Raw genomic sequence first — 23,030 nt, 5'->3', positions numbered from 1 at the left:
CTCTCACTTCGCATGAAATCGGCCATTTATTGTGCTATTAATTTCATGAAGAGTGGTTTACAGCGCAACTCCAGTATAATTACTGAGTATTAAATATGAGAGGGCCGCACACATGCTGGTTTATGACTGGAGCACCAGATACAGTGGTTTAAAGAGACATATTTTAGCTCTGCTTAATAAAACACAAACCATTTAATTGTTTATCAAGTGAAACTGGGATTTTAACCTCTTTGTCTTTAGTTTAAATAATCACAACAGGAACGTTTTTCTCAACATTATGAACAAATGTTCTTCTATTAACATTAATAGAACATTCATTCAACATTCTCAAAATGTTAGAACAAAAAACATTTTTTTACTGAAAAATGTCAGTTGGACGTTTGTCTAATGTTTTTAAAATGTTTTTTTAAATGTTACTGCTTGTCTTTAGAATGTTCAGAGAACATTCAAAAGTAACAATTCCAGAATGTGTGAAGAATGATACAATGGAACGTTCCCTCAATGTTCACATAACCAAAAAAATTTTTTTTAAACACTGTTTTCAAAAAATGTAACATTTAGAAATTATATTCATAACTTAATGGGAACATTAACAAAACATTTTTAGAATATATTTTTGTTAGCTGCAGGGAATAACGAGTTTTACGGATGTTAAGCCATTGATTTAAAGATTTGATAGATTTTTTTTAAACAGAACATTTCTTTATTTAAAACTTTTAATATAGAAGGAACATAAACATTTACCTAGAAATATTTGTCAATTTCATATACACTAATATACCAATAATAATTGTTTTTTTCAGGTGCTTTTATCCAAAACGACTCGAGAATAACTGAAAATTAAACTCATGAAGCATGTAATTATGACCTTTGACCAGCAGGAGTTTCTTATATCTAAACGACTGCCCTTGATATGTGTTTCTACTGATGTCGAACAGATCAAAAGTACCTTTAAAACGACACACACCTTATTTCAGTTCTGAGATCTGATGATTTCAGAAGAACGCGAGTGTTTGTGCTAAAAGCTCTTTCCACACTGCGGTCTTTAAACGACCGTAAACCCGCGTCTCCAATCTCGCAGCGCAGACATGCCGCATAAAAACTCACCCAGAGAGTAAATCATAAGAGCTATCAATAAATAATTACGTTTAAATGTCTCTTAATGACCAAACTTTGCTGAGGCTGCTGTATAGTTTATGGGATCTGGTGAGGTCGTAAAGAGCTAATGACACGCCGGCTAAAGATAAAAGCTCAATAACAGCAGAAAATATCACTACTGGGCCTCCATTAGACGGGAAACACACACTTCAGTCCCAGTGAAGCCAAACTGGGAGAGGAAGAAACCAGAGAGCATCAGTGAACCCAAAACACACAGAAATATGATCATTAAAGGAAGACTTCATGAAAGAGACTTCAAGCGTATTAGAGGAATATTAATGCATCTCAGGATCAAGTCAGCGATTGCTTTACATTTAAAGGTCATGAAGCTCAAATATTGTAATGTTCAGAGAGTGTGTGTGTGACATCTGTGTTGGTGACACTGTTGGACACACATAAACGTGAGCTAATCGAGGCCGTTACGACCCTATAAAAGCCTCAGTACCTCGCACGAGCTGCACTTTTATTAGCAGAAACCCCAGATGAGTGTGTGTGAATCCTCCAGGTGTGTGTGTTTCCCGCTGAAACATGAACGATTAATTATTAATGACAGCTTCAGTTTAACGACTGTCAAATCAGACTCTCTTGAGTTTCTAGGAGAGGTTAGACAGAAACACGAGACGCCTGTGATCCTACAGAGTCTGAAATACAACAGCATACATGCAAATCATTATTTATTTAACTTAACAGCCCAGGTGAAGGTGTGTGAGTTTAACTCCGAGACTCCTGGATGGAGATCCGGTTGATGAACCTACAGATGGATGGAGAAGCTGTGATGAAGTGTGACCAAACACATGGGGCGCTATTACGGATTATACAATCTTCGCAAAAAAAAAAAAAAAGGTAAAAAGGAAAAAAGGAAAAGCTTTTCTTGGTGTGAAAGAGATGCAAGAGGAAATATCTCTCACACACACACACACACACACACACACACACACACACACACACACACACACACACACACACACACACACACATACATACACACACACACACACACACACACACACACACACACCCCACTGCTCAGATGCTTGTGAAGTCTGTGCTGTCGTCCTGCCAACAGACCCCAAACAGTGCATGCAAACACAAACACAAACACACACACACACACACACACACACACACACACACACACACACACACACTCAAATCTTTAAATTTTCTAAATGAAAATAGTTCCGATCCTCAAACTTCACAGAAAATACAGCATCAGTTTCTGCTGGGAACACACACTATATTTAGTTTATTCATTTATTAGTTAAAGCCACATCGGCAGAAAAGGTTATAAAGGTAACAAACTAAGAGTAAATTACACACACTTTTACAGCTACAATTTTCCCAGAAAAAATCGTTTTAGAAATGTCCATTAATGACATTTCTGGATAAATCTGTTGCCTAAAATCTTGTAAAGCAGGACAGTCCAATAAAATCTGCGTTATCATCCAAACTGAACCATCATGTGATTGTGACTTCAGTGAGCGTTACTGTGTTCTGGTGAATGTTTAAACAGGCTCAGGACTGAAGAGTTTTAGTTCTGATCAATGTAAATGTATTCCTATGGTGTCTGTATATCTTCAGCTGTGTGTGTGTGTGTGTGTGTGTGTAGTGTGTAATTCAGCAGCTCTTCTGTCTGAGGAATAATCTGATTTCATCTGAAGAGAAACACTGACATCTGCTGCTGAGACTCACACACTACACACGTTCAAGCATCATCCAGAGGTAATCATTGGATCTTACTTTAAGGGCTTTTTAGTTCACAAAAATGCCACACATGTGTTTGGGCAACTGTTTCAGTGACTATATTGATGGACCAAAATGTTGACAGTCCTGTATCTGGTTTACAGATCAGATATCAGATGATTTCTCCAGGCATACACACACCTCAGACTAATGCAGCGGGCCATTTAAGATTTTATTTTTATTTTAAGTTTCACTGTACATTTGGTTTGCATCAGTACACATACAGCAATGAAGAGAAGAATGACGCCTCAGGTTAAAATGAAAGAGCATATATTATATATTCAGAATGTATCTGTTACTATAAAGGCTCTACAAATATGAGAACTGAGCTGCTGAAAAAGTGAGACACAAGAAAAACATTTATGTGATGAATTTAATGGTTCGGGCCAGAATAGATAACACAGTAAAACTGTTCAAAATGACTAGCGATTAAACTAAGTTTAGACTAAAGTCCCTCCATCATTATGTGATCATTTCTAGAATTACGAACAGGATATTCTGGCAAACACCATCCAAGTGTAATAACAGATCAGACCAGTTATATTTCTGAAGTCTAAGATTAAAGTCACATAAGCATTCTCAACAGTTATCACAGAAGTCAAAGTACATTTGTGTACATTTTTGAAGCAAGAGTACAAAACTAAAACTAACTTTACAGTGCTATATCTGTTTGACATACATGTGTGGATTATATTGTAAATACGAAATTGTGAATTTGAGCATTTATATTCTGAAAAGTTGAATTGTGATTAACTAAACTCAGTTTTGCTTGAGTGAACGCTACTCACATTTCCTTCAGAACATGTACAAATCTAGTCTGATGTCCTGAAATTAATCATTTTGATATTTTAGTAAGTTTTGGTGTTATGTCTTAACATATTCATGGGTTTGCTATATACTGTATAATTTAGGAGTGTTTAGAATTGTGGAGGAGGAGCTGTAGATATGAAACATCTAATCGGATGAGCACAGAATAGTAAAATCAGGATGAGAGAGGGATACAACACAAACAAGCAGACCTGGTAAAATGAGCAAGATAAATCCCAATTGTTTTATATTTATATTTTACATGTTGTGTCTGTTAATACTGTGAACATTTATCTCAAACATGTAAAAGGTAATTTTGTCATGTAAAACACAAATCAAGCATTAGACTATCACACACAGAGACTGAGAGACTTGTTTTTCATGAAAAATAAATCTGTTCTTGACATCCCTTTAAAAACCACACAGCAGCAGAGTAATGCCACTCATCCCAGTTTCTCCAGTTTACACTGAGGATCTTCCAGTAGAGCTGAAAGCTGCTTTATTCCTAAATCTGTAATGACATTCCCACTCAGGTCCAGCTCTCTCAGATGAGACGGGTTTGATCTCAGAGCTGAACTCAGATCAGCACAACCTCGGTTACTGATATAACAAGATCTCATCCTATGAGTGTGAAGAAAACACATTACATGATGTCTATAGAAAGATGTATGGGGAAAAACTACTATAACTAAAGATTAAAGTACTTCCAGTCTTTACTGAAACAAATATATGAAATAAAGCCAGTGACACTCACCCCAGTTTCTCCAGTTTACACTGAGGATGTTCCAGTAGAGCTGAAAGCTGCTTCACTCCTGAATCTGTAATTTTATTCTTACTCAGGTCCAGCTCTCTCAGATGAGACGGGTTTGATCTCAGAGCTGAACTCAGATCAGCACAACCTCCATCACTGATATCACAAGATCTCAACCTGTGAAACAAGGTCCAAGACACAGGGAAACAGGGAAATCCAGGGAGACAAGTAGAAGATAAAAACCAACACACAGGGAACCAGGAATGGGATAACGCTCAGTATTGCAGTGACATTAAACAAGACTTCACAAGAAGACGGAAGGAGTGCCCTCTGGTGGTTATTCTGGGTGTAACACTTAAAGACTTTACTAAAACCAATATCAAATAAAGCCAGTACCACTCACCCCAGTTTCTCCAGTTTACACTGAGGATCTGCCAGTAGAGCTGAAAGCTGCTTCACTCCTAAATCTGTAATTTTATTCTCACTCAGGACCAGCTCTCTCAGAGACGGGTTTGATCTCAGAGCTGAACTCAGATCAGCACAACCTCCATCCCTGACATTACAAGATCTCAACCTGTGAGTGCGAAGAAAACACATTAAATACTGATGTCTAGAAAAGTTTAGGGAAAAAGGTAACACTTTACAATAAGGTTTCATTAGTTAACATGAACTAGTACTGAACTGCACTTCTACAACATTAATTAATCTTTGTTAATGTTAATGTCAACATTTACTAATACATTATTATAATCAAAAGTTGTATTTTTGTTAACATTAGTTAATGCACTGTGAACTAACATGAACACACAATGAACGGCTGTATTTTTTTTAACTAACGTTCACAAAGATTAACAAATACAGTAACAAATGTATTGCTCATTGTTAGTTCATGTTAGTTAATACCTTGACTAATGTTAACAAATGAAAACCTATTGTAAAGTGTTAACTTAACTATAACTAAAAACTATTGTACTTCCAGTCTTTACTAAATCAAATAAAGCCAACACCACTCACCCCAGTTTCTCCAGTTTACACTGAGGATCTGCCAGTAGAGCTGAAAGCTGCTTCACTCCTGAATCTCCAAAGTTATTCTCACTCAGGTCCAGCTCTCTCAGAGACAGGTTTGATCTCAGAGCTGAACTCAGAACAGCACAACCTTGGTTACTGATATAACCTCTGTCACAGATATAACAAGATCTCAACCTGTGTGTGTGAGAGAAGCATGTGTTACTGTCCTGTGAGAACAAGTAATTATTAAACTCTAATCTACAATAATGAGAATCAGGCAAGTTCACCTCAAACTGTTTATCAGATTCATCATTAAACCTATTTTGTCTCTGTTGACATGTTGCTTTGATATAATGAACCATTTTAATAAATCTGTCTGTACTTCATGAAATTAGGGGTCAGCAAGTTTTTTGTCATTAAGTGACATTTTAGTTGTTTCTAGTTAATCGCTGGACACACACATTCTTCCTGCCTTATATCACATTTACACATTTATAATTATATAAATATATTGTATACAACTATCTTTAAAGGTTCAAGTGTAATAGAAAAATCAACTAAATCTCAAACTTGCTTATTTGATTAGTAACGCAAGACTGACTTTTATTTCTGAAGCAATTTTTGATGAAATGTTTAAAGTTTTATTTTAAAAACAGTTTTGCAGTATGGCCGTACTGAACCCCACCACATGCATTATTGCTGTAGTTTGTGCATCTCCTGACTTGTGTGTGGAATGTAAAGGACTTTGTATACCCAGTTAAAAATCTCCAACATTGATATCAGTAATTTATTTTGCTTTGAAAGCTCCAGCAGATCACACTGTCCTTCACTCAATCGCTTCTGCTGACTAACAGGTTAATTCACACACTTTAATGATGACGATGATACATTTTATTTATATTGCGCTTTTCTCAAACCCAGAGCACTAAAGAGTATGTATAGCTCACAAGTTAAGTTAGGATGTGTGTCTATGAGAAAAGATTAACTCTAAATGTATATCTAAATGAGTAAATTTAACCCTCTGTGTGCTGATATTGGCATGTGTGCCACAGGTTGCCGACCCCGAGCTCTACATAAACAAATTGTTGACTCCATCTAGACCAGACAGGCTCTTAATTACTCAACTCACACCAGTTTCTGTAGTTTACACTGAGGATCTGCCAGTAGAGGTGAAATCTCCTTCAGTTTTGATTCTGTAATGTTATTCCCACTCAGGTCCAGCTCTCTCAGAGACAGGTTTGATCTCAGAGCTGAACTCAGAACAGCATAATCTCCGTCACTGATATTACAAGATCTCAACCTGTGAGTGCGAAGAAAGGGGGGAAAAATGTTTCTCCATCTTCATGTGTATCTGATAAAAGAGAAACTTAAGAAAATAACCTACTTGTTGATCATAACTAACAGGTTCACTCTGTCTTCATTCAAACAAATATATATAACAAAGCCAGTGACACTCACCCCAATTTCTCCAGTTTACACTGAGGATCTGCCAGTAGAGCTGAAAGCATCTTCACTCCCAATTCATTAATGTAATTCTCACTCAGGTCCAGCTCTCTCAGATGAGACGGGTTTGATCTCAGAGCTGAACTCAGAACAATATAACCTCTGTCACTGATATCACAAGAGCTTATCCTGTTTTCAGTGAATAAAGTGATAAGACAATGACAAACTCACTCAGAGAGCAAAGTGTGTGTGTGCTAGACTGCCAAGATATAATCATTTACATAATATAGTATCTGTGTTCAAATTGGTAACACCGGTATTAGTGCTGGCTGGACGTTAGCTGGTGCTATGAATAAACATTTTTTTATTTTAACAAAATTTTTAAATTAAATTAAATAATCATGATATTTTATTTAGCTTTCAAATGCAATTGGATGCTATAATTGTGACTAAACTGGCTGAGTTAACAAAAGTGTATCAACATATCAGCTGATCAATTCCTATGACCTCAACTGGCAGCCCTGTGCGTCTTACTCAAACACAGCTTCAGTGTGCCTGATTGGCTGTTTCTGCTACTGCTACAGGAGCTAATTAAAAAAGACGATTTCAGCATCATCTCATTAGGATTGTGCAATCGGGGATTTAGAGAGAGAAATTCGTTCCCCACATGGATTTCACCTCAGGTTTATTTTTCATGTTATATCAAGTGTGCAGTTGTACAGTGTCATTGATTGCATCTTGAATAAACATTTCTATGTTCTGTATCACTGTTGTGTGTGTGTTTCCTTTTTCTGTTTAGAAGAGAACTGAGCCTTTAAATCCCCTTTGTAAAAGCTTTATAAGGCGTAACTAGTCCTCACTTTAGATGAGCTCACAAAAATAGTTCACTGACCACTACTAAATGTTTTATAACTACCTGAATTAATCATGAATTACAGTAGAAATACATGTTAATAAAGCATTTATTCACACACTGAGTAACTATTCCTACGTCTAAATAATAAGATGTATATGTACATTTAAATTGTTTATTAATCATTTACTAACGCTTTCTTTAAATGATCTTATGAACCACTAACAACTCCTAAATAACTGGACTGTAAATTATGTTATTGTTAATTTAGAAATGATAAATTGATCATTAAAAAAGTATAAAAATACAATTATTAAACACATTATAGATATGCTTATAAATCAAGAATAAAGCATTTATAGCTGTATTTATAAACTGCTTAATGTCTATTAATGCTTTTAAATTATAAATGAACTATTTACTAATGCTTAACTACTTATTCATAGCATACAGTTATTATAAAGTGTTACACAAAATTCTTCGGCCTCCATTACCCTGGTCTAATAGGTGCTCAAACTTTATTAAATCATCATGGCAACTTGGACAAAGACACTTCATGCCATTTTCAAGTCAATCGGACTAACGGTTGCATAATTAAAAATTTTTTGTATTACAGTGCCACTAAGTGGTGAATAGCCGCAATTATTTTTGCATGAACACAGAATTAGCTCTTACATAAGTATAACACGTTTGGTGAATATATCTCATTGTGTTCAAGAGTTCTAGCCATTTTAGTGAAAGTTCGAACATCCCGTCGCAAGTGTGAATCACCGATCGAAATTTTTTTTCCATGAAGGTCTCTACATGGTGCATGCCGAGTTTTGAGTGAATCGTACAAATGGCCTATTAGGAGTTCGAAAAAGTATATTTTTCAGAAAATCCAAGATGGCAGAAACAAATTGCATTTCGGAAATGAAATCAGATAAATAATTTTTTCATATCTCCTGACCACTAGGTGGCACTGTGCCAAAACTGGCCAGGTAGCCTCAGTTCATGCTTGTCATAACACACAAAGTTTGGTCAGAATACACTAAAGTGTTGCTGAAATATACCTTCACGTTTATTTTGGTGTGCTCTTCATTAAATTCTTTTGCGAGTTATCCGAGAACGGTTCGACAAATGAACTTGAATTTCATTGTATCTGCTGCCAAATTTCATAACTTTGCCGCAAGCGGTTCGATGGGCTGCCATAGACTCCCAGAGCGGAAGAAGAAGAAACGGAAGAATAATAAGAACGCCAGCGGATACAATTAGTACATACACATCTTCAGTGCTTGGCCCACAATTACAATAGGGTTTCAGCATTTCATTCTTGAACCCCTAAAATTACATTGAACAGTGATAGATTGTGTTATTTTGTATTAACAAATATGCACAACACCACTCACCCCAGTTTCTCCAGTTTACACTGAGGATGTTCCAGTAGATCTGAAAGCTGCATCACTCCTGATTCTGTGATGTTATTCCCACTCAGGTCCAGCTCTCTCAGATGAGACGGGTTTGATCTCAGAGCTGAACTCAGATCAGCACAACCTCCATCACTGATATTACACAATCTCAACCTGTGTATGAGAGAAATACAAATATGGTGAAGTCAGAATACAATGAAAACCAGGTAATTATTAAAAACAGTTGTTGAAAGGTATTTTAGAGACATAATATATTTTTTTCTAAATATGAAAACTATTTCAAATTAATTTTCTGATTTGAAGGGAAGGTGTTTTGACTGTAAATATATACAGTATATATGTAGATTTACACTCTCAGACAAGTTTTCAGCAGCTGCTATCCGCTTCAGTGGAATTAAAAAACAAAAATGCAAACATATCTATCCATATTCCTAATATATTCAGCCAAAAAATAAATGTCCTCTCACTTTCAACTGCTTTTAATTCCAGCAAATGTCTTATTATGTGTAAATATTTGAATGAACATTCAACAACTGAGACATAAATGGAAAACGTTTTACAGACATTTGACGAACAGAAATGGAAAAATGAGTCCCTGAACAGGGATTTAAACCAGTATATCATTTCATACTAATATCATCTATTATACCAAGCATAACTTGTATTGCCGTATACCATGACAAGCTTAGTGACCCCCACTCACAACCACTGTCCTTCCACTTTTTACTCTTTTGTTGTTTTTCACAGCAAAATATAAACAACAATAATATTCCTTGTGAAACATTTATGACCAAAAACAACACCACTCACCCCAGTTTCTCCAGTTTACACTGAGGATGTTCCAGTAGAGCTGAAAGCTGCTTCATTTCTGATTCTGTCATTTTATTCTCACTCAGGTCCAGCTCTCTCAGATGAGACAGGTTTGATCTCAGAGCTGAACTCAGATCAGCACAACCTCCATCACTGATATCACAAGATCTCAACCTGTAAGTGTGAAGAAAACACATTCAATACAGATGTCTAGAAAAGTATAAAAGGCAAATTACTTGTTAACAAGAACTCAGATCAGCACAAGCTTTGACACCAATTCCACACAGAGTGTGTATTCCCCGCACCCCCAAATAGGTATCCCTATACTTATACAGGGCTGGAAATAAATGAGTTCTCTTACGAGAGGTTCTCTCGTATTGCGTAAGTTGCTTACACTACAGGTAAAGTTAATCTTTTCTTGAGATATTGAAGCCAAAAATTATCCTTAATTTTGTATATATTGTCAACGCAGTGCAGCAGCTAGCAGGCCATCTTTTCCTGCCACGACGCTCGAGCTCAACTGCAGGCCGCTCTCAAGCCCAGCCTCCTGCACGAAGCTCTTCGCAGCGCTCGTCTCAGCCTCCTCCCTTTTCTTTGCGGCGACAACAGGGCGGCCGCCCTAGATCGCGCTCAACCAACCATCACAGGCCGCCTCCCTCCCGGGGACCCCGGCCTAAGATGGCGTTGAAACCTGAGCCTGCGAAGTCCTCCTAGCACCCGCGAGGAGAAGAAGATGGTCGAGTCCCGCCGTGGCCGGGCCACCATCAAAACGACCCGCTCTGTCAGTCCCCTTAAAGGCTACTGCAGTAGTGTATACCGCAGCCAATGAGTCAGTTGCACAACTCGCTTGCCTGCACATAAACGCTGTTTTTACGGCGACTCAGATAAATCTCAAAAAGAGTATAATGTCTGGTTATCCGGCTCATGCCGATGGTGTTCTGAGTGTAGAGAACGTGCCCACGTCCCAGTGTTTACCCCTTCACACAAGCACCATTACCCCTGTGTCCCTCAATCCCACAGAGCCCACTCACATAAAGCTGGCACATGCCGCTCTAGTGTTAAATGTAGGAAATGTGCCCACGTTTCAGTGCCCACACCTACCCACTGCCCGCTCTGTTACACGGTTATCTCAGGGGACAAAATTTGCAAAGCATACCGGCCGTGTTGTGAACGTAAGCCCTGTGCCCGCTCACGAGCGCTCACACTTACTGATAAACACTGTACCCCCGGCGCCGCTCACGCGTTCCGCTTTTCTCGCCACAATATGTTCTCCGTCCAAAGTGATCGAGTCATTGAGTGTATAGCGGTCAGCCATCGCTGCCAGCGAGCCGCCCTATTCAGGCATCGAGAGCGCGCGCGCCGCTCCGATACCTCTGATACAGGTTCTAGATCCCACGCAGCGGCGATCAGAACCCAGAGGCCATTCTACTCCTAGCTATCCATGCTAAAGCATGGGAAGCGATTCCGGGCATGTCAGAATGGGTGCTGAATACTGTAAAGCAGGGCTATTCACTACATTTCGCTCACCGGCCCCCGCGCTTTCGAGCCCGGACTGAGACGAGAGTGAATCTGGAAGTAGCACACCTACTTCGAGCAGAAATAGCAAAGCTGCTGTGCAAGAGGGCGATAGAACCGGTACATCCTTCTCTGAGCGAGTCAGGCTTTTACAGCCGTTACTTCCTCGTACCCAAGAAGGAAGGAGCTCTCAGACCTATCTTAGATCTGAGATATTTGAACAAAACTCTCATGAGACGGCCGTTCAAAATGCTCACGACCAAACAAATCCTCGCACAGATTCGTCCGAGGGACTGGTTTATTTCTCTCGATCTGAAAGACGCATACTTTCAGATTCAGATTATACCCCGTCACAGGCCATTCTTGAGATTCGCCTTCGACGGTCAGGTATTTCGATACACCGTCCTGCCGTTCGGCCTGTCTTTAGCACCTCGTACATTCACAAAGTGCATGGACGCGGCCCTCGCTCCCCTGAGAAGTCAGGGTATGCGAATCTTGAACTATTTGGACGATTGGCTGATTTTGGCACAGTCAGAGAGAGAACTCATATCTCACAGAACAGTGCTTCTCAGCCATCTGGAAAGCCTGGGTCTCACGGTCAATTGGACCAAGAGCTCATTGCTGCCCCGTCAGTCAACCTCTTTTCTGGGAATAGAGCTGGACTCTGTGGCTATGAAGGCCCGCTTATTGAAACAGCGCATGCGCCGTGTTCGGCACCTGGCCGCGTCTTTCCAGAAGGACAGCTTTGATTTCAGAAGATTTCAGAGAATGCTGGGCCATATGGCGTCAGCTGCAGCAGTCGCCAAGGAGGTGTCAGATCCAGAAATCTCTGCGCTCTGGCGGAACGCCTTCTCGTTTGGGCTCAGCACTCACTGTGCTCGCTCAGAGCCGCGCACGTGCCTAAACGATGGCCCAGACAAACTGTCCAGGGACAATGTTCCCCCGGGGGAGTGGTCCCTGCACCCGCAGACAGTCCAGTCACTGTGGGGTCTTTTCAGCAAAGCGAAAGTCGACCTCTTTGCGTCAGAAGACAACGATCATTGCCCAAGGTTCTTTTCGAAGAACGAGGACACACTGGCCCAAACCTGGCCCAGCTGCCCGCTGTACGCTTTCCCCCCGATCTCACTGTTACCACAGGTCATCAGGAGAATCAAGGAAGCGAGCCACTTGGTGCCCCGCGCTGGGAGAACCAAAAGTGGTTCCCAGAGCTGAGGCGGCTGTCAGACTTAGCCCCATGGCTGATCCTGGTGAGAGCAGATCTCCTCTCTCAAGCCGACGGTACGATTTGGCATTGGGCTCTGCATGCATGGATAATCAACGGATACCCGTTGCTCTGCGGGAAGGGGTTGTGAACACGATCACGCAGTCTAGAGCCCCCTCTACGAGACGGCTCTACGCGTCTAAATGGTCTGTGTTTACTAAATGGCTTCCTTCAAGAGCTACTGGACATGGGCAGGTCCCCCTCCATGCTCAAAGTATATGTTGCGGCTATTGCAGCGTTCGCAGAGTCGACGCGCGGCCAGGCAATAGGAAGGAACGAGCTCATCATCCGCTTTCTTAAAAGAGCCAGGAGGATGAATCCCCCGCGGCCCCCATCGGTTTCTATTTGGGATCTTTCTTTGGTCTTGGAGGCCCTGAAAGCTCATCCCTTTGAACTCTTAGAAACTGCGGATCTGAAATACCTCACGCTAAAAAACGTTTTTTCTGATAGCCCTGTCATCAGTCAAATGCGTTATCTGTTAACGCCGTGTGTCTCGAGTTCGGACCTAATGACTCTAAAGTCATCCTCAAACCGAGACATGGTTATGTCCCCAAAGTGATCGGCACCCCTTTCAGAGCGCAGATCATTTCGCTCTCAGCTCTCAGTAACCTCCTCTGCCCGGTCAGAGCGCATGGGAATTTACATCACGCACTCCGCCGCCTTCAGGCACTTGGAGCAGCTCTTTGTTTCGTTTGGTGGGCGCACCAAGGGTCTCGCCGCCTCGAAACACAGTCTGTCCAGATGGATAGTGGACGCTATTGCGGCAGCCATGCGTCTAAACACCTGCAATGCCCTCTGGACATCACGGCTCATTCCACCAGAGGCATGGCCTCTTCGTGGGCTTGGTCCAGCGGGATTTCTTTGTATGGCGGCAGGCTGGGCCTCCCCGTCTACATTTTTTCGGTTTTACAACCTGGATGTTCCCGCCTTGCAGGCTAAACTTTTGTTAGTCTGAGTGGTATGTATGTTCTGCCCAGAAGTATTCGTGTGCAGGCTACTATCACGTGACTTAGCTCTCCTGGTTGAGCTGCATTATGCGTAACCTGCCGGGAGGGCACGACATCACTCGGGGATATGTGGTTGGCTGCTGCAGTTGCGACAGGGCAGCCAATGAGCGCGCTAGACAGCCTGCTCTAGGTCTGCTAGCTGCTGCACTGCGTTGACAATATATACAAAATTAAGGTTGAGTTTTGGCTTCAATATCTCGAGAAAAGATTAACTTTACCCATAGCGTAAGCAACTTACGCAATACTCGTTCCCTCTTCTAGAGAGAACCGAGGATACGTTAGGTAACCGAGTACGTTTTGCGGAGGGATGTCGTTCCAGGGAACGGTTGCATGTATTCTGGTGTTTTGTGAATGGCCGGAATACATGCAACCAATGCTTTTCTATTGTCTCCATCAACTCATCCTTACAGAACCTTCGACTGACAAGAGTTACACCAGCTCAATCACTGAAGATCTGAACGGATACCAAATGCGTATTATAGGCTTTCCATATAGCTGATAGAACTAAATAAGAGCAATGTTTAAACACTGAATTAAAAATGTTCCTGCTGGGCTACAGAATATAATCACTCAATTTCAAACATTTAGACAGTTAAAGGAAAGTTATTATTTTTATGCAGTACACAGCTCATATGTATTTACTCACTCATGTTCTCCAGATGTTTTGGCGGCTGGTCGAAGCTTCAGTTCCTCTGATTGATTATATTTAATCTCATCCAGCTTCTCTTCTGGGTTCAGCAACACACTCATCAGAGCTGAAGACTCATCAGGAGAGAGTCTGAGTCCAGATTTCAGATGTGTCTTTATCTCCTGGATTAGATAACGGTCATCCAGCTCTTTCAAACAGTCGAACAGGAGACTGCATTCGACTGCATTTTCTGAAGAGGAATTCATGATCATTGTTTTGATGTGTTGAATTATTTCTTGACTGGATGAAGAGCTTGTTCTCTGTGTCAGGAGGTCAGACACCAGTCTGAAACCCAGTAAGAAGCAGAAGAAGAGATCCATCTGTTTCTGTAAAGCGATGTTCATCACTTTCTGGAGTGAATCGTAGTCTGTGAAGCTCTTCTCTCCGAGCTCAAGCTTCAGACTGGAGAGATCTCTGAGCTGGAGTGGGTTTCCTCCATTAATGACATCAGCCGCATACAAAGCTGCCAGAAACTCCTGTGTTCGTTGATTCATGAAACAGAAGGACTTTCTTTTTTCATCTATCACTTTTATGATTGATGAGCTTGCTTTAACACATTCAGCACTGAGTTCATAATCTTCATCACAGAAGAGAGAGTTGGCCTTTACCAAGAGGTCAAACGCTATTTTCCCCAGAGCGATGATGGTCTCTCTTCTCTCTGGATTAAGGTTCATCTGAGCTAACAGGAGTTTGCTGTACATCTGAGTGAGAGTCTTGGGGAAATCTGAACCGCCTGTACTGATGATTTCCTCTGGAATCGCTGCGATGATTCTGCAGTAATCTGGTGAATAACACATGCTGTTGATGCGTGGAGATTTCTGGAAGAGGCTGATGACTTTATTGGCCATACTGTGATCACTGATGCTCTTTCTGAAATACTCCTCCTTCTGTTCATCATTAAAGCCCTGGATCTCTGTCACACGATCTATAAACCCCGCAGGAATCTGATTGGCTGCTGCCGGTCTGCTGGTGATCCAGATCTGAGTGTTTGGAAGCAGATTTCCCATCATGAGGTTTGTCAGTAGATCAGAGACTGAGGCTGGTTTGTTTGGATCTGTAATCTTCTTTGTGGTTTGGAAATCTAGAGGAACTTTAAACTCATTTAGTCCATCAAAGATCAGCATTATCCTAGACTCAGGATTCAGATGTTCAGTGTTTTCACAGCATCGCTGCAGAAGCTCCATGAAGCTACACTCCTTCACCGTCTCTATGATAATGTTCAGCTTCTGGAAAGGGATCAGAAATATATAATCGATATCATGGTTTGATTTCTCTTCAGCCCAGTCCAGGATGAACTTCTGCACAGCCACAGTTTTGCCAATGCCAGCTTCACCCTTCATCAAAACGGTCCTGATTTCGAAAATGTTGTTGCTTATTATTTCTTTTTTATTAATGATGTGAGAATCTGGATCCTCTGTGATGTGCCGCTCAATGAAGACATCATTCAGTAGTTGTCTTCGACCAGGTGATGTTTCTTCACTCAGATACCGAAACTCCTCCATCAGTCTCAGTTTGAACGTCTCTGATACTACAGAGACACAAACACAGTTCAGCTACTTTCACTTCACATGCTTTTCATTTATCACATTTACATCAGTAACATTACCTAGTCTATATAAAGATCTTTAAACACTCAACACTGAACTAGAAGTCACTTCTGTGCTACTAGAGTTTGGATAAAAGGCTGGAACAGCCAACATATTTAATGGAATGATCCATGTTCAGAACTGTATTACCTTCTTCTGTGAAACATGAAGACATTTAGAAAAATGACAAAAAAATGCCATGCAATGAAAGTCAAAGTGGTTTGATATTGTTTGGTTCCCAGTGCTCTTCAAAATATCGTCTTCTGTGTTCTACATAAGAATGTAAGTCATACAGGTTTGGCATGGGTGAGTAAATGATGACAGGATGATAATTTTGGGGTGTACGTTCTCTTTAAGCTCTACTGACAGTATTTGTGGCATAATGTGAAGCCACAAGACTTAAACATCCAAGGTATCAACATAGTGCCATAGACCTAGTCTGTGCAAAGTGATATCCAATCTATCAACTAATGTAAGGCAGTCAACCAAAGTAGCAGTGAACTAACCCACTGGATTTGTGTCTGTAACATAAGTTTATTCACCTAGAATGGTAGTCTCACCCCCAAAATTTTTAATTCTTATGAAAAAGAGGCACATACTCTGAAAAGATTTATGAGGTCCTGGAGACCAACAGCTCTCGGAGGCAGTAGAAGGGATCGAGTGACCCTCTCCTTTAAAGTCAATGCCTGAAACACACACAAATACAACTCTTGTTGTTATTCACAGACCACCACAATTCAACAAAGTGTTAAAGAAAAATAATTATGGCCAGGACAAATATTTGACTCACCAGTAATCAAACTGCCCTTTCCCTAGAGGAAATATTTGATAATAATTAACAACCAAGATAAGAAGTTACCGTTTACTCATTCTCACACAGCTTCTCATGTATATTTTCTTCAGCTGATAAATGATCATCATACCTCTGAGACAACTTCAGTGACGTCACTGTATACGGTGTAGTCGAGTTTCCCCAGCGCTGCACATCTGATCTCATACTCAGCTTCTCTCAGATCAGTCAGAGTAACTGTGAGTTGATCCTTCAGCACAGGTTTAGATCTCCAGACTTTATCCTGCTTACGTTTGTACAGTATTCTGAGCTCCACTGTTTCAGGACATGATGGAGGAACCTTCAGAACCACACTATTATCTTTGACCTCTTCAGTGATTGGACAGGCTGGTTTGGATGGAGGAATAAAGCAAACGGCTTCATCACATTCACTTTCATACAGCAGAATGCAGGAACCTGGATTATTCTTCATTTCCTTTGAGGACACAATGAACTTGGCTGGTTTACGGTCTTTTGAATCGATCAAGTTCTTAAATATCTTCAAGTTGCTCCTCAGTGTCTTTTGGATCTCAGGAGTGAGCCAAGACTTCTGCTCTGGATCAGGGCTGTTCTCATCAGTGTCTACATTTGTTGAAGGATTTAGATAGATGGTTTGTTTATTAAGCAGAACATCCGACCAGTTCAGTGATGTGAATGTGTAGCAGACCAGATTTCCAACCTCCAGATCCATCAAGATCAGATCTATGTTGTCTTCTACCTGTGCACCAGCATCCTTCAGCTGTCTGAGGACTGATTTAATGATATTAGACTCTCTTTCTCTCTCTTTCAGCCATTCTGCCAGGTCTCGTCCTCTGAATGGAGAATCATCATGTTCTTGTAGAAGATCCTTCAGGTCAGTTTCCTTCATCACGTCTCCACGAATGTTTGGCAGGAGAGAGCCGAGTTTCTTCACAAGGTTCAACTTGTAATTGTAGCAGTTTTGCTTCATTTGCAGGATTTTATCATGAAATGCAGCAAAAGTCGAGGCAGGCGAGTCTTCCAGAAGGTCACTGCATTTCATCTCAGTTATATTCAAACTCTCAATCACTGATTCAGTTTTAATGATTAGATCCATGCTGATGTCCTTCTGAAGCTTGGAAGCTTTTGAGAGAAGTTTGTCCAGAGGAAAAAGCCAAACCCTCAGAGGAACCGCCAGCTCTTTCTTTTCTCCCAGCAGGTTTGGAAGATCAGTGAAAACCTTCAACGCATCTTCAAAAGAGGTCGGGTTAGACGGTAACTGGAAGTCGCCATAAAACGTGCATATGAATTTTTGGACTGCGTTCTTCTGAGCGTCATTCATCTTCAGATTAACGTTTGCATCTACTGAAATTAGTTTGAGCTTCTCAAATGCCACTTTTGCTTCTCCTTCTACTGTCTTTATTTCCTCATCTGAGGAAACTTCTCTATCAAACACAAAGCAGGCGTCTGCTCCATACAGCACTGCTGTCACCACGTGTGTCGCTGCGTCATTATCAAACACCTCGTGATGAACTATATTTTCAGGTGCCAAGTAATTCATGCTCAGTTCTTCAAACCTGCTGGTTGAATGATAATGAAGCGTCAGTCTCTGCTGTTTGAAGGACCTCTTGGTGTCGTTGAGATATTTGGCTGCTCCAGTGACATTGACGAGTCCACCTAAAACACTCAGTTTCAGAGAGCCGTCAATGTTCAGTAAGTTTGATTTGTCCTTAATGGAGTCTGAAGCTGTGACTTTGGAATTTGTGTTAATTTGGGGATGGACTCGTAGACTCTGCTGTAGCTTTTCTTGATCCCACAGTGTGATTCCTGCAAAAGTATAAAGTGTTTAAGAGAGTCGAGTCAATATATAGGTCTATAAACACAATATTGATTAAATGATCCCACTGTAGGGCTATGTGCATCTGTTGTGTAAAAAATAAAAGCTTTCTGAAGTGTGCTTATATGGACGGACGTATGCAAGTCAACTTATGCCAAAAGAGTAACACTTGACGATGTGAGACGTAGATGTAGGAGTAGCGTGAGCTTTGACGTCTCTCGTGGTTCTAACAAACAGGGCTGGGCAACCGTTGTGTGTCAAGGTCAAGGGTTACTCTTTCGCCGTAAATCGTTGTGTACGGCCGTCTGCCGGAAACTAGTTATTTTAGTTGATAAAGTTTTAAATATGGATATTTTTTACGCGTCGCTTCACTTCAGAAGGCCTTTATTAACCCCTTGAGATGTGTGGAGCACTTTAATCATGGTTGGATGCGCTTTGATGGACAAAAACAGCCTTAGCATGAGGTAATATTACCTCCTCTCGTTTAGAGAGTCTTCCTGCAGAATTCTGCAATCCCTGACCTCCGCCAGGACAGCTTTGTCCAGTGGCATGATTCTCCGAGAGCTCTGTTCTTGGTAAGGCTGTCTCTAGTATAATACGTAGTTAGGCCTACTCTTGTGCTAGTCATCCTGTTGAGTCCTCTGCCCATCAGAGACCCCCTTTTCCAGCTGAGCTCTCTTAGGCTGAACATGGGTGATACTGCCCTTTCCTGAGAAGGGTCACTATACTAAGTACATTCAGTGTACCTTTGTATCAAGTATAAAGTCTCTCTGTAAGCCTCCCTGATAGGTTAAGTCTAGTGTATTAGCTAGTAGTCCCCTCAATTAGAGGGTCATTACGTAGAGTACTTTGCTCCTTAGGGCTCTGCACAATCTGCAGTCTCGAGTTGTTAGGCTGTCCGTGAGCCTCCTTAAGATACTCCTGTAGGCTAAGTTTGGTACACCCCTTGTTAGAGGGTCAGTATGCAGAGTGCCTTGCTCTCTAGAGTCCCTATAGCAGTATTGTCTAGTGATGGGCTTTCAGCCTCATGGATGAACTGTTTTTTGGGCCGAGTCTGTGTAGTGCTCCCCTCGTTTGAGAGGGTTGGTATGCTGAGTGCTTTGCTCCCTGGGGATAGTTAATGGTAGGTCTGCTAGGGCCTCCTTTAACAACATAATTATGTCAAATTGAAGGACTTTCTGTAGGCCTCCTTGATAAACTTACTCCAGTGAGTCGGTCAGTTCTTCCCTTGTTCTAGAGGCTGATCATGTAGAGTTCTCCTCTGCAAGTCAGAGCAGAGTTTCAGAGTTACTCCCCTCGCATGGAGGGTTGATAAGCTAAGTTTCTGCTTTCTACTACTTCTGTCTCTGGAATCCTAGTCCCAATCCTAGTCCTAACACTTGGCCCAGCAAGGACTTTCCTCGTTTAGGGTATGTAGGTTGGTCAATGGCTGTAAGGAATAGTGTCACTGACAGCTTGCTGGTGCGTACCTTTGGGGAATCTGACTCTGACAGTGAGGTCAGGAAAGTCAGCTTTTTTAGTGCTTAGTCACGGCCAATAGGCCACTGCATTTAGGGAGTAGGTATTTGTTCCCCATAGATGAGTGTGTGTTCCCATTCAAAGGGAATGTCTCGGGTTGTAAATGTAACCTAGGTTCCCTAAGAAGGGGAACGAGACCCTGCATCTCTTTCGGGCTGCCTGTCCCGTCTCCTTCAGATGAAGAAGGGAATGACGTGTTCCTCAGGAGCCCTTTTATACTCATGGTCACACTGGTAGAGACGTCATAGGCTGTCGCTGAGCAATACATTTGTAGCTTCAGACATCGGTCACGCTGAAGCGTTCCCCATAGTGTCTCGTTTTCCCTTCTCAGGGAACCTCTTTTACATCTGTAACCCAAGATGTGTTTTGTACCTGGTATCAGAGCATCTTTCCTGCAGTCATACAGCATCCCCAGCTGGAAGGGTCTCCCTAGAGCCGCTGTTTCAATCACGTTCACTCCCACTGTAGCCATTCTAAACACACAAACACACACACCAGTTACTGATCCTGATCACTTATTTTAAGTCACTGACTACCAGTATAAACCATACTGCTGCCACATTAGGCATAGAATTAAAAATGATTTCTACATTTCAGAATTTGAATTGAGGGGGCAAACAGGATGCAGAATTCCAATTCTAGTTTGAATTTAAGGATGCAGATTCACAATAAACTGAAATTAAAAGAATTTCATAAAACTAAAGTAAGTGTAAAAAATAGAAACATGTCAAGACAAAGTTTGAAGAAAGGATTGATAAAGGCTTGACTGAAAGTAAACAGAAGTACAAATACATCTTAAAATGTTGAAGGTTTTTTAGGCTTTACAGACAGAACTGTTTGGTTGGCTGCTTCTATACACTGTATAAAATGATTGTTTGTGATTTTAATGGCAAAATATTGTAAAAATGCTACAGTAAATAAAAAAATTATAAATACAGATGTAGGGTAGAACGGGCCTAAAGGCGCCTTTGATTTTATTCTTCTCTGATTCACTAGGCACAAAAACTTTCCACAATACTTTCCTAAAGATCCGTTTTTCAAGATGCACGTGGAAATTTGGCTGATCTGTGACGCGATCGCGAGCAGCAGCGCAAACTAAAAAAATCTAATATTTGATGTTTTTTAGAAGTTGTAGATTTAAGTAATCAAATTAAATTTTAATTTTGAAACAAAGGTCTTAATGGTTTTCAGTTTTATTCAAGGTAATTAAAGCAACAGTTTTTCAATAACAGAAGAATATGTAAAAGTATGGTATTTGGGGCAAAACAATAAACATGATAATAAATATCTGACTGACTTTTCCAGTTGTGGACATGACATGATTAGATTCAGATGGTAATTATATTAAGTTGAGTGTCCACCTTAGAGATAATACCCATATTTATAATAAAACAACCATATTTAAAAATATGATATTAATCATATCATATAATTAAAATATAATGTATTGTTGCTAGGCTACTGTAAATCTATATTAAATTATTATGGGATCTCCTTCAATGCTTTCAGAATTTTTACTTTTTAAAATATATTATTATTATTAACATATTTTAATGATAGTTTATTTATTGAACAAACATTAATTATTTTAAATAATTAAAAAAATTATATATAGAAAAAAAAACTTTGCTAAAGTGATTGTTTTGAACAAATATTAACTTTGCTACAGTATTTGTATCAATGGGCTACTGTGTGTATTTTGCCTCAGGCTGTTTTTTTTCCTGTGTGTCTGTGGGATAAAAGACAAACCTCGCCCTCTTATACATTTATAAGAGTTTTAAACATAATGAACCACTATGATTTATTTTCACACAAAATCTTGCTCCATCAATGTTCAATTCAAACATGTATATATTTTTTCTGCCTTTGGGAATATTAAAAAGACACATTTGTCTTAAGGTGTGCCGCCCTTTAGGCCCGTTGTACATTATTTCAGCGATGAATCTTTGAGCCAGTGTGTAATTCTCTCTGAAATTAAATCTTTCATAATGTTGTTCGCTTACCTGTCCTCCTCTTCAGCGCTTCCGCATCACAGATGTAGAACTAGAAAGTTTATCTCGTGTTTGACGCCTATTTCTATTTAAATATATATTTATGATTTATTGAGAAAATTAAATGACCTAAATCAGAAGATTAACAAATCGCATTGCCGTCTGTAAAGCCACATCTCCAAACACTTATTATTACGTACCTGAACTGTTTTCTCTCCGCGGTTGTTCTCTCCTCGGACTGTCTTGCTTTCGCTTTCAGTCACTCTCTAAAGTGTGTCTTTAACACGTGACAGCAGAAACAGAGGTGAAGTTTGACACGTTCTGCTTCCCGTAGTGACGCTCGCGCGGCGTTTGCTTCCTTCATCGCAGTCGAACTGGATTAGATGTGTAATATCTGTAAATGTAAAGTCTAGAGTTATTAATGTCGAGTTAAAGAGCAGCGTGTCTGATAATTTATGTTCCACAAATCTGTGTTTAACAAAGAGAGTGAATAAATAAGTTTGGCTTATTTCACTGACATTCTTCTATGTTTTAGAGTTACAGCCCTGGCAAAATATTAGGCTACCAATAATTCTTCCGTTTTTCTATTATTATTTCCCTTTTCTTACAGTGTGGTAGGCCTATATCACTATATCCATTGATAATATATCGTGAAATTCTACATTTTGTGAATTATGTAGAAAATTATGTAAAAATACATTTTAAGAATCAAGAAATCTCTAATAGCACAAAAGAGAAAAGTGTTAATCTGTTCATCTGTGAGGCTGAAGACTTTAATGAACACCAGATGCATCTTTAGTCCCGCTTCATTCTCTGACACTAATTCTGCTGCATGAATCAGGACAGGTTAATGTGTGT

The 23,030-nt window shown here is 40.3% G+C and overlaps 1 protein-coding gene across 7 annotated transcripts; it reads right to left on the bottom strand.

Annotated features, from left to right (window-relative positions):
- Positions 1-3,103: 3,103 nt before the first annotated feature.
- LOC311283506 (uncharacterized protein) lies at positions 3,104-22,475 on the bottom strand. 7 transcript variants are annotated; one of them, XM_084397943.1, is made up of 14 exons: positions 22,373-22,475; positions 20,554-20,654; positions 16,963-18,653; positions 16,830-16,851; positions 16,639-16,725; positions 14,412-15,981; positions 9,983-10,156; positions 9,152-9,325; positions 6,926-7,099; positions 6,597-6,767; positions 5,474-5,662; positions 4,863-5,033; positions 4,463-4,636; positions 3,104-4,329 (listed from the first exon to the last, which is right to left on the bottom strand). In XM_084397943.1, the coding sequence occupies exons 2-14, from the start codon at positions 20,651-20,653 to the stop codon at positions 4,152-4,154; spliced, it is 4,875 nt and encodes a 1,624-aa protein (XP_084254069.1). In that variant the 5' UTR covers position 20,654; positions 22,373-22,475; the 3' UTR covers positions 3,104-4,151. The 7 variants fall into 7 exon arrangements, with proteins under 7 accessions (XP_084254069.1, XP_084254070.1, XP_084254071.1 ...); XM_084397944.1 differs by lacking the exon at positions 22,373-22,475 and adding an exon at positions 22,185-22,332; XM_084397945.1 differs by lacking the exon at positions 6,597-6,767.
- Positions 22,476-23,030: the final 555 nt, after the last annotated feature.

This window comes from Rutilus rutilus (assembly GCF_951802725.1).
Source record: "Rutilus rutilus genome assembly, chromosome: 23".
Classification (NCBI taxonomy): domain Eukaryota; kingdom Metazoa; phylum Chordata; class Actinopteri; order Cypriniformes; family Leuciscidae; genus Rutilus; species Rutilus rutilus.
The sequence above is the reverse complement of the archived record's forward strand: the minus strand, read 5'-3'. Positions and strand labels throughout refer to the sequence as shown.